The 12,500-nt window shown below is 47.9% G+C and overlaps 1 protein-coding gene across 2 annotated transcripts in view; it reads left to right on the top strand.

Moving 5' to 3' along the window:
• The window catches only part of ctnna2 (catenin (cadherin-associated protein), alpha 2), a 406,672-nt gene that overhangs the window by 18,553 nt on the left and 375,619 nt on the right, over positions 1-12,500 (top strand). For both annotated transcript variants that reach the window (XM_042088135.1, XM_042088145.1), the window contains exon 2: positions 7,257-7,363. In XM_042088135.1, coding sequence (XP_041944069.1) covers positions 7,262-7,363 — 102 coding nt within the window. In that variant the 5' untranslated portion in view covers positions 7,257-7,261. The remainder of the gene's footprint in view (positions 1-7,256; positions 7,364-12,500) is intronic.

Here is a 12,500-nt window from a genome sequence, read left to right as displayed (position 1 = left end):
AGGGAGAGAGGGAGAAAGATTGAAAGAAAGAATGACAATCTACGGTAACAGGTGGAGCTGTGAGACAGCAGGGATTGTAGAAATGTGTGTGTGTTTTCCTTTTTTTAAATAACATGGCTCCTGCAGTACGAGAATACTTGTCTGTTTCCTTTATTAGAGTTCCTGGTGGAACATATGGCAAGCTACATAGACTACACAACACAAACACATGCACACACTGACACTGACACTGACACACACACACACACACACACACACACACACACACACACACACACACACACACACACACACACACACACACACAGCAGTTTTGCACCTGGGTGAGATAATGACTTTAGTTTCCCCTGCCAGTTGTGTCAGTGCAATCAGAGCTATTTTGAGAGTACTATGGTCAGCACAAAAAACAAGCTAATCACTTAATTTAATGAGCATTAACTAACAAACAACATCATAAACTCACATCACATGGCACCTGGCCTCTCTGTAGCTGAGTTTGGGGTGTGTGCATTTGTGTTTTTTTGTGGAAAAGTTTGAGGGTGGGAGGTCAGTGTATGTCTGCTTGTGTATTGTTATGATTTAATGTGTGTGTCTGTGTATGTGTGTGTGTGTATGTATGTGTGAATGTGTTTGCGTGTGTATTTGTGTTTGTGTGTGTTCGTGTGTGTATGTGTGTATTAGTGTGTATGTGTTTGTGTGTTTGTGTGTTTGTTTGTGTGTGTGTGTGTGTGTGAGTGTGTGTGTGTGTGTCTGTGTCTGTGTGTGTGTGTGTGTGTGTGTGTGTGTGTGTGTGTGTGTGTGTGTGAGTGTGTGTTTGTGTCTGTGTGTGTGTGTGTGTGTGTGTGTGTGTGTCTGTGTCTGTGTGTGTGTGTGTGTGTGTGTGTGTGTGTGTGTATTAGTGTGTATGTGTTTGTGTGTGTGTGTGAGTGTGTGTGTGTGTGTGTGTGTATGTGTTTGTGTTTGTGTGTGTGTGTGTGTGTCAGCAGCTCTGGAGCCAAATTGAAAAGCGCCGGCTGTTTTCTCTCTCGCAACAGCAGCTTTTGTGGATCCGGTGCATTTCACTGACAGCTTCTTTGACGTGTTCCAGAAAACTCCACTGCGCTCACTGATGGCACTGTGCGCTTGTTTACCATTGGCACCCCCACTCTCCTTCCTCTTCTCTTCTCCTTCCCCCCTCTATCTCTACCTCTCTCTCCCTCTCTCTGTCTTTCTCTCTCTCTCTCTCACAGTCATCATGCAACCCCTCACTCATTAATATGCATCACTGATTTGCTCGCTTTCCAAAAGAGAGAGTGAATGGAACAAAATGGAAACAGCAAACTCTTGAAATCCACTCCAGAGTGTGGATAAGGAAATGGAGGGAGGAGGAGGAAGAGGAGGATGAGGAGGAAGAAAGAACGGGATAGAAAATAGAGAAGAAAGAGAGTTGGCCCTGTTCAATGGGAGCAAGAGCTTAAGAGGCGAGGGAGCTCACTGTTCCGTGTCACCCCGACCTCTCACTCCATCGGCTCCGGGCCCTGGCACAGCCTTGCCAAATTCAACATGCCGACCGCACCGACCAGTCCTGTGCCCTGTCCACGCAGCAGGACAACCTGGAGGAAGAGGACGGTGTGGAAGAGGAGGCGGGGCAGGAGAGGAGAGGAGAGGAGCAGAAAGAAGCGGAGAGGAGGGGAAAAGAGGAAGATGGCGGACTAGTTTGTGACGGAGGAGTGTGGCGGAGGAGGAGTGACAAAAGTGAGCAGCTCCAGCGCTCCTGTGCTCTTCCCTCTTAATCTGAGCCCTAATCCAAAGCGCCCGGGGCCCGCGGAGCCATGGAGGGCCACTGCAGCGCCGCTGGGGCTGGGGGTGTGCAATGCTTTTGATTGAAGATGCGCTTTGAATGAAAAATGGGCCATCTTTTTTGGGGCTTTAAAAGGAGGATTTATTTTCTCTCGTCAAGCACTCTCGTTTTAGAAAAAAAAAAGTGAAAAGAACTCTTATGCACACACACTAACACACACATGGATGAGAGAGGGAGAAATATGCTCTCTGTCACGCACGCACACACACTCAGACATACACAGTCTCTCAAACACACACACACACTCACACACATACACACACACACACACACACATCCACACACACACACACATTCTAATAAAGCAAGTTTGATTAGAAATAGAGAGAGGAAGCAAGAGCAAAGGAGGGAGGAGGGAGGAGACCCAATATGGCCTCACAGATTAACTATAAAGTTGAACTTCAACTTGACTGGTATTTACAAGACTTTTATCCAAAGCATTTCAGACTTGCAGAGGCGGATTCAGGAATCAAACCTGGGATAACCAATGGTCTGGCTGTTGTTACCGAGGCAATATCACAGTCACACACACACACACACACACACACTCACACAGGTCTCTGAGTTAGGACTGATGACTCCTAGTCTGCAGGATGCTTGTGTGTGTGTGTGTGTGTTTGTGTGTGTGTGTGTGTGTGTGTGAGTGTTCGTGTGTGTATGTGTGTGTCAGTGTATGTGTGTGCAAGTGTGTGTGTGTGTGTGTGTGTGTGTGTGTGTGTGTGAGAGAGAGAGAGATAAAGAGAGAGAGGGAGTGTGTGTGTTTTGTGTGATATGTGTGGTTGAGAGATTTAATGTTTGAGTGATCATTATGGTGACGTACTGTGTATGTGTCTGCATGAGTGTGTGTTTTTCGTGTGCCCCTCCCTGTGTGTGCGTTTGGGGAGTTCTAATGAAGTCGCAGGTCTTGCTTAATGTGTATAAGACTGCCTGTCTGTGGCTAATTCCTACATTAGCGCCACTCATTTGCATTTCATTACCTGCCTTGGTGGCTGTGCGGTGGGCCACCAGCTCCAAACCAGAGGACTTGGCCCAGATAAGACCTCACTCTTTGGCCCAGATAAGACCTCAATCTTTGGCCCGGATAAGACCCCACTCTTTGGCCCGGATGTGGCATAGATGTGGTGGGTCGTGTGTGTGTGTGTGCGCGTGCGTGTGCTTGAATCTGTGCCTGTGAATGTGCTGAAGAGTATATGACTGCTGTTCCATCTGATCCAAGTGAATAGAGTAGGTGTATGTATGTGCATTGTCTATTGTGCATTATGTGCAAACACACACACACACACACACACACACACACACACTAAACAGTCCTGAATATAAACAGTATAGCAGTATTCCCATATGCACATGACAACACACATGGGGCAAATATGGATGGCAGGAGCCATAATAGTTTGAGGAACGACATGACAAGCTCATCTGATGACATGGACAACTGTGAATACAGTTTTGCTGGCGCAGTGCAGTTGCTGACATTACTGCGAATCTTGCCTGCCAACAATGATCCATTTCACATCAGCGGCGTCGTACCAGTAGCGGTGAAGAGAAAGAGAGAGAGAGGGAGAGAGAGCGAGCGAGCAAGCGAGAGAGAGAGAGACTCTGCGAGCATAGGCAGTGCCCATTTAGATTTCATAGAGACTAATTTAGCCTGCATTATCACCACTGCTTTAATCACGGGAGCTGCCTGGCACAAAATTATCAACATAATTATCGCTCCATTTCGAATCCTGAGGAGAAGTGACATGCTTCCACCAACAATGGGTCTTTATGACACTATGATACCAGGAAGCCACTAGATAGATAGATAGATACTTTATTGATCCCTAGGGGAAATTCAAGTATCATCCACCACACCCGTTTCTGCAGGAGGATGGGTGCAGAGAGAAGAATGGAGGCCCAAGGACACCATTAGAGATGGGGAAGATTTCATTTGTGCAGAAACAGATAAGGACAGGAGGCCACATCAGCAAAACAGTCCTCCATAACAACAGACCAGGGGACGGATGGCCTAGACAGAGAGCTTCCTTGTATTCACTCTCGGACATTAAAATTGTCGAATGCCTCGGAGATAGCATTCTGCTAGACTGACAAAATGGTTTGATAATAGTGCAGGGCATGTTTATGACACAGCGTGGCTCATCCGTGGATTGCGGTGACGTGCTGCCATTTGCGTCTCATTAGTCAGCGAAGCGAAGCGCGGCTTGGTGCGGCGCGGCAGATGTCTGGCTGGTACTGAGCGCGCTCGCACTAAGTCAGTTCAATTGCACAGTGCCCCCGAGTGAAGTGCATGTAAGTCCCCGGCCTAATGAACTAGCCGCGGCTGTAAACATATATCATCAGAGACGCTCATTCCCGCAAATGTCACCAAATGTCAAGAAATGTCAGAGGGGGAGTCAGATTGATCAGCGACAGGTTGGCCATTTTCACGGCGGCGTGTCATTTCCTCCCGGGGGCTTCCTGTGTCACGGGCCATAAAGCCACGGAGCAGATGGTGGTAGTGGGGGGTTGGTGTGTGTGTGTGTGTGTGTGTGGTGGGGGGGGGGGGGGGGGTGAGGGAGAGGCGAGATGATGTATCTACGCCACCGTAGAGCAGGTACAGGATCAACACTTCATCCTCACAGCACGGTTGCCTACTACACTGCGAGGTTTAGGGCAGAGTGTTTGGGGGGGGGGTGGGGTGGGTGGGAGGTTTCGGGTGAGTGTTTAGTGTCAGTGGCCTCTCCTGTTTGTGATCAGCTTAGCAAAGGTGAGAGCCTTGTGAGAAACTTTAAGCAGAGTCCTGTATCAGTATGTGTGTCTGTCAGGGAAATCATGCTGATTATGAAGCAACTGTTCCAAATGATTTGCCCTTAAAAGACTGGTGCTAGCTTAGCCCACCATTAGGGTGGTAAACATCACAATGCAAAATGTATAGAGTATTTTTGGTACCAAATGAAATACCGTAAGCGTGAATTAATACACAGCAGACACTGAAGTGACATTTGAGACAGCATAGGCATTGGGGTATGTGAGGATACATGAAGTAAGAACAGCAGTGTTTAAGCAAGGTTAACACTTGAACTTGGTTAATTATCAGTGAGTATTTCTTATCCTGCTTTATACAGCTCGCCCAGCTCTTGCTATTGCAGCACACTAACTGTCTAATGGCTATGAGGGCTGGGAACACAGCTCGCTATGGACCGAACCATCAGTGTGTGTGTGTGTGTGTGTGTGTGTGTGTGTGTGTGTGTGTGTGTGTGCTTGTGCTTGTGTGTGTGTGTGTGTGTGTGTGTGTTTATCAGTGGGAGGAGGAAAATAAGTACTGATAAGTTCTCTTGGTCTTCTGAATAAGTGAGCTCCATCTACTGTCTCTCATTGATCTCTCCTCTTAATGGGTGCAGCTGGGATGTTAAAAGCCAGCAGCTACAGTAGCAGCAGCAGCAGCAGCGTATTTGACGGGGCGTGGGGTGGGGTGGGGTGTGTGTGTGTGTGTGTGTGTGGGGGGGGGGGGTGAGGGAGGCGTGGGGTGCTGCTCCGCTCCACTCTGCCTGAGTCCCGCGAGTGTGACTCGTGTTTGTGTGAAGAGCCTCCACTTGCTATCGTTTGTTGTACCTTTGTGCCCTTATCTGCTCCTGCAGCACCTGGTCTTTGTAACTGTCATCACTGCTCTCGTTTCTCAGATGTGGTGGGGGAGTGCAAATCGCCGTGATAGCACACTGAGCGCAACTTTGGTCAACAGCTACTGCACCAGAATGCGAAAGTGGTGTGTTAAAATTCATGCCAATTTATTTGCTTTTGGATTTCAGAATGTTCCTCTTGCTGAAGTCCTTCAGAATGTTGAAATATGATGAAGTACACTAGTTGTGACTGTATAATGATGGCTTATCTGCGCGTAAGAATGGAGGATTTATTTGGTTCGTCTATCGAACCCCTCATTTCCTCTCCAGCCTGTCTGCCTGAGTTTGTGCAGTGGGGTTGCTGCTCATCCTCCCTGCTCCGCTCCCTGCAGCCCTCTCTATCTTCAAATGGAGGTGGCTGGCTTTCTTGTGTACTTCCCTGGGAGTACCTCCACAGGATGCAGAGCCTTAATCACAGAGCACCTGCATGCATTAGCCCTGTTCAAAGCCCCCATTTGAATCCGCAACCCCCCCCCCCCCCCCATCTCCCCACACACACACACACACACACACACACACACACACACACACACACACACGCATCACAGGCTCTCTGCAGTAACTCTGACTGACTGGAGAAGTGACGAGAGGGAGAGAGAGAGAGACAGAGAGAGAAAGCAAGCAGGAGAGAGGGAGAGAAATAGAAAGAGAGGGAGAGAGAGAGAGAGAGAGAGAGAGAGAGAGAGAGAGAGAGAGAGAGAGAAAGGGAGAGGGGAATGCATTTAATCTCTCTTCATATTTTGCTTTGAAAAGAGGCAGACATTCCTCTTATGAAGAAGATATATATATGAGGAATGTCTTCCATATGCACAGGCGAGGTACCTCCAGATGCATTCTCCTGCACTACAGATCCCACTGAGATGAAGAGCCAAGAGTGCTGGTGGAGGAGATAAGATGACAGGCTGTGGCTGTGTGCTGTCATTCCTGACCACTCTCACACACGCTCGGGCCATTTGGACACTCTGGCCAGATGTGTTTCTCCCCCATCCTGTCCCCAACATGCCCATCACGCGCAACTCAGCAGGTCTGAGGTCTGGTTGACACGTATCCTAACAGCTGTGCAACTGAATGTTGTAAAGAAAGAGCTATTTATTCACAACCAACATTTTGCAATCAGCCTTTATTAGGATTCCATGCTTTATGATTCAGATGTTTTACCACTGAATGTTGCAGCCAGAATGTGAGAAATGCGGTATTCACATCTAGTCATGTGTTGAGACAGACAAGACTTTCATGCTCATTGATGCATGGGAGAAATGTGTGGAGGTTCTAGTGTTGCATGGGAGAAATGTGTGGAGGTTCTAGTGTTGTATGGGAGAAATGTGTGGAGGTTCTAATGTTGCATGGGATAAATGTGTGGAGGTTCTAGTGTTGCATGGGAGAAATATGTGGAGGTTCTAGTGTTGTGTGGGAGAAATGTGTGGTGGTTCTACACATGGTGTTGATCTACATTTTTTCAGTCAGTGTTTCCTACTTGATTATGTTCTGTACAAAGCGTATGACGTGATGTTTCTGTCCATTTATGGAAGTTGTCTTTCCTCCATTGAAAAACAACTAACTCTTCTCTCCGGTATATTACAACATTAGCTTAATGCCCTCTAATCTCTCTCACCAAGTGTGTGAAGTGCCTAAACCACAAGGATAGCATACTGTATTACTCAGCAACTCTGAACATCTCTCTCTCTCTCTCTCTCTCTCTCTCTCCCTCTGCCTCTCGCTATCTTTCTCTCTGACACCGTTCCTCTTCTCCTCCTCTACAGCAACCATGACCAGTGCTACGTCCCCCATCTTGCTGAAATGGGACCCTAAGAGTCTGGAGATCCGCACCCTGACGGTGGAGAGGCTGCTGGAGCCGCTGGTCACACAGGTAAGCGCCTGCGGATATGTGTGTGTGTGTCTCTTCACGCGGCCAGTCCTGCCAGAGGCCAGGGCGTCTCTTTTCCGGTCGGTGGTCATCTCTGATCTCACTGTTGACTGTCTGTGTGAAACATGAGAACCACAGAGAGTCAGCTGTCACTGATGTGGGCCTCAGAAATCAGGCCTTAAAGGAAAACTCCGACCAATTTTTACTTAGATCTCTGTTTCTCAAGGCCACCGACTACTTTCGGCACAAAAATACATTTTCAAAAATCATGCCCCCAGAGTGTGGCACAGTAGCTGCCTGGCTACTCTAGCTGTTGGCTGAGCAACTCAAGCTAGGTAGCACATTTCTTTTTTCATACCGACGGTACTCAGTGGTCTCAAGAAACAGAGATCTATGTGATAAATTGCCGGAGTTTTCCTTTAATGTGCATGTGCTTTCATTCCCTTGGGGCTGTTGGTGTTGTGAAGTGGTTAGGTCAGATTGGCATCATAAATGTGCTGTCGCAAAGCGCTGCCTACTGCGCTACCTACTGTGTTGTTTATCTTGTACGTTATTGGTTCTCATTGGGGGTATGAGGGTGTTGGATTTGACACAGGTGGTCTGCTCCTACTACTCCATTTTGTATTTCTGTAACATCTTGGGGATGTTGGGGATCTGAGATCGCTGGTTTGGCTCTGCTGGGAATGGAGTGATAGCCTGCATGATAGCCATCAATATCCGACTAAGCCAGCGTTTCTCAGTGAAGGTAAAAATAGTTCAAATTTGCACCATGTCTTAACTGCATGTGATTAAACACATGGATATGATGTAACACAGTGTGCAATGAGACGCCGTGCACCGTTTTGAGCAGACTACACTTCGATGGCTTCGGGGCTACAATCATGTCAAAATCTGTGTCTGCTTGGCATAAGTCAGGGAGTTTATTTAGCTATATACAGTAACATATGATAGCAACAACAGGTACGCAAGCACCTGTTTCCACCTTGACTTTTTATTTGCATTTTGGAGGTGAGAAACGCGTGTCATTGTGAACGGTGACACAGCTCTGCAAATCTCATTCCACTTTTTAAAGACTCCTCGCTTCACTCTCCTTATCCACACATTTCCATCTCACAGTTTATTTCTCTAAGAATGACTCATCGCTGAAAGGATAGAAGTTAAAATGTTAACAACTAAAGAAATCAAGCGAGCTCTCTGCAAAAGCCCTACCCGACCCTTACAAGACAGGAAGACACAAACGCGCATAAAGGGTCTTGTCAGCTACTCTTAGCGGTCCACTGCGTCAGGTGGCTTACAATGTTAATACATTGACATTGTTCCAAGGACAAACAAATGAGTCACCACCATTTCCGAGGCAGTAATGCCATGTAGTCATCAACAGTTACACTTTGCAGGCATCAACAGTGCTCTCCACTAACAGTTGTCCATGCCATGGCACTGACAAGAATGTCTCTACAGGTAGTTGTCATGACCTTATGCTGTCTAGTTGCAAATTTGCAAGTAGTGACCTTCTATAATCCAATTATTCTCAAGGGCAAAAAAAGATATTCTCAGGCATGCATACAAACTGTAGAAACAATAGAACATATATTTCACACGGTTTATTTGGACACTCACAATCATGCAGAACTGAGGGTCCGAGCTAGCCCTGTCCAAGATCCTGGACTTTCTCTCGTCACAGGCCTCACAGACTGTCTGTCCAAATGCTGCCTCCTCGTCCTCCTGTCTGCCCCTCCGGTTGTCTGTTTCTGAACACATTGTGTCCGACCCTGAAATGTAAGCATGACTTTTTGGATGAGGGGAAAAGCAACTGTCCCTGCAGTGTTGTGAAAATAATCTTATAATACATACAGTATTTAATAACAATAAAAAAAAAAGATGATTATCAAAGAAGGTACATAGGCTACTATTTTTAAAAAACTATTTCATTGTCAATGAAAGTGCATAGGCTACTATTTAAAAAAAACAAAACAATTTCATTGTCAATGAAAGTGCATAGGCTACTATTTTGCTTGCTAACCTCAACCACACTCCTGACATGCTGTGGAGGGACTGTGATTGGACAGTTATTAGATTTCCTTGTAACACAACTTCCTGTTCTTTTTGACGTTATGAAAAACAGACACATATTCCATTTTGGTGTGGTATGACACGACGTCATCACGATTGTGTGTAATATAATCCTTTCGTTGTTTTTCTGAGTAGTTATTGAACACTATGCAAATCAATGATGATCTTGCTTTTCTCTTTCTATCCTACAGTGAAAAGTAATGCCTCTGTGTATTGCATTTCTACATGGCACGGTCTTTGCATTCTGTGCTCTTTAAAACCATGTGTCATGGAGATAGTTTTTCACCTCATCCCAAAGTCACGTTTGCATTTCAGGGTGGCACAAAATCCGCTCCATAGCTTTTGCCTTCCTGGTGTATTAGAATATCATTCTTTGCTGATGTGTTCATTGGTCAGGAAGCGAAGCAGCCAAGGTGAGGAAGAGGGAAGTGATATGACTCGCTCTAGGCTTTCAGCGGATGGAACTCTCTGAATGAAATGCTGCGCTATTCTTGCCATGAGGCAGTGAAATAATACCATGGACAGCTCCTCTCTCTCTCTCTCTTGGCTCTGTAAATCCCTGTGAAACTCCCTGTGTGCAGTTTGCTGAACACACACACACACACACACACACACACACACACACATACACACACACACACACACACACACACACACACGTATCAGCAAACACACACTGAGGCACACACATTCCCAAATTCATGCATGCATCGCAACATGGCTTACTGCAGCAGCATGACACCCTTGCCCTGCCCTTTGAGGAACCTAGGCTACTCTAGTGAACAGTCCCTCCTGCCCTTTGAGGAACCTAGGCTACTCTAGTGAACAGTCCCTCCTGCCCTTTGTGGAACCTAGGCTACTCTAGTGAACAGTTCCTCTTGCCCTGCCCTTTGAGGAACCTAGGCTACTCTAGTGAACAGTCCCTCCTGCCCTTTGAGGAACCTAGGCTACTCTAGTGAACAGTCCCTCTTGCCCTGCCCTTTGAGAAACCTAGGCTACTCTAGTGAACAGTTCCTCCTGCCCTTTGTGGAACCTAGGCTACTCTAGTGAACAGTCCCTCTTGCCCTGCCCTTTGAGGAACCTAGGCTACTCTAGTGAACAGTCCCTCCTGCCCTGCCCTTTGAGGAACCTAGGCTACTCTAGTGAACAGTCCCTCCTGCCCTTTGAGGAACCTAGGCTACTCTAGTGAACAGTCCCTCTTGCCCTGCCCTTTGAGGAACCTAGACTACTCTAGTGAACAGTCCCTCCTGCCCTTTGAGGAACCTAGGCTACTCTAGTTAACAGTCACTCCTTCCCTTTGAGGAACCTAGGCTACTCTAGTGAACAGTCCCTCCTGCTGTTGCTGCAGAGCTAAGCCTGCCTTCAGTTTGCACACTCACAGCACCCGGAGGGGCTGCAGAGCCAACAGGGACTCTCTCAGTGGTTCAGGTGGGCTGTGGAGCAATGTGACATTGGGAAGACATTGTGAAAAATACTGCATACCAGTAACGTCATGCTGCACTAGTAAGGATGTCAGTTAAAAACCTTAAAATGGGTTTTTCTCAAGCTAACATACAGACCATACTAGCATACAGCTTAGACTGGTATACCGAACGTCAACACGACACAGCCGTTGACAGTGATACACTTGCACTGCTTGGCTTCCTCAGCTGTCGTCCAGACAGGAGACAGGTGAGTCCTCTTTCTGACTATGCTCGGCCCCATCTCCTCAGCCCGTGCCGGCTGCCTGACAGAAAGTGCACAAGAAAATTGCCTTAAGGTGCCAGCATCTGTCAGAGCGGCCCACCTACCTGCTTACTCGGCTGGTTTTCGGTCCCCCTGGAGCCCTCCGCCGAGCGTCCCAGCGATGCCGCCACCGCTTAATTTGTTTCCAGACGCCAAATGAGATCACTCGCATGCTGCCGTGGACCGGGGCAGCCGGAGGAATTTGCTTAGGGTGGCGCAGCGGGCAGTGGCAGGGAGGCCTGATTAGATATCCGTCAACACCTCACAAAGTTAAACAGACAGCGAGAGGGTTGACGAGCATTGGGTCAGTGTTTTTGAGCGGTGTCTGATGGCTGATAATAGGCTAGAGACAGAAGCACCGCTTGCAGAAAGGGAGGGAAAGCAAGAGAGAGAGAGAGAGAGAGAGCGGGAGAGAGAGAGAGAGAAAACTTTGATTTGTAACAAATGAGCAGGAGGGAAACATTTATTCTATTCCGAGACAGACACGGTGATGGATATGGCCTATTTGCTACGGGCCCGCGATGACTTCAGCAATCCTGATGGGATTTTTATTCCTCCTTTGCCGCGCCCAAACAGAGAGAGATGAGTCGCGTCTCCCGTCACGCACGGTGACAACTATCTGTCAAGCTGTCATCCGGCCCGGCGCCGCCGTCACGGCCCCCGTAACCGAGCTGTTCTGGTACAGAGGGCCAAGGCGGCCGCGGTTACGCGGGGCTGAGATGGACTGGGACGGGCTTCTCTGGAGGAGGCTGTGGACGCTGTCCCAGAGGAGAAGGAGGAGGTGGGGGAAGAGGTGGGGGATTCATCCCTCCTCAGGGAGCGTCTCCAGGGTTGAAAGGGTTAGCGCTGAGTGTCCGGTGTGGGCCAGAGACAGGCCCCAGGATGCCCCCCAGAGCCACACACCATCCATCTCTCTTCCCTCGGCCTCACGGACAGTCTGCCGCGACAGCCAGTCACCTGAATATCGAGAATGACGGTGGAGGAATACTCCTCTAGCTTTCCTTCTTCTGCTTAATGTGACTAAAAGAAACATACTATATACAGTACATATATACAGTAGTACTAGCCTGGCTAACGCCAGACCTCATCTCATTGAGATGGGGTCTGGGAACTACATATTAATTTTCTCGTATTTGAGACGTGGCTTACGAATGCCTAGAGGCGTTTATTGGGCGCTACGAATGTCTATCAAATGCGTCTGTGCGTAGCTCATAACCGTTTCGGTGTGTCGTCATCGTCTTGCTGTGCCCCCTCCGTTCTGTGATTGGTTCCTTCGTTGAGGTGAAAATCAGATCCATGGAATCCAGGCTGCCTAGCAGCGCGAATAAAATTGCTCAAGTACGGC

This window comes from Alosa sapidissima, chromosome 1 (genome assembly GCF_018492685.1).
Source record: "Alosa sapidissima isolate fAloSap1 chromosome 1, fAloSap1.pri, whole genome shotgun sequence".
NCBI lineage: Eukaryota > Metazoa > Chordata > Actinopteri > Clupeiformes > Clupeidae > Alosa > Alosa sapidissima.
Note: the sequence above shows the minus strand (reverse complement) of the source record. Positions and strands in the feature narration are given on the sequence as shown.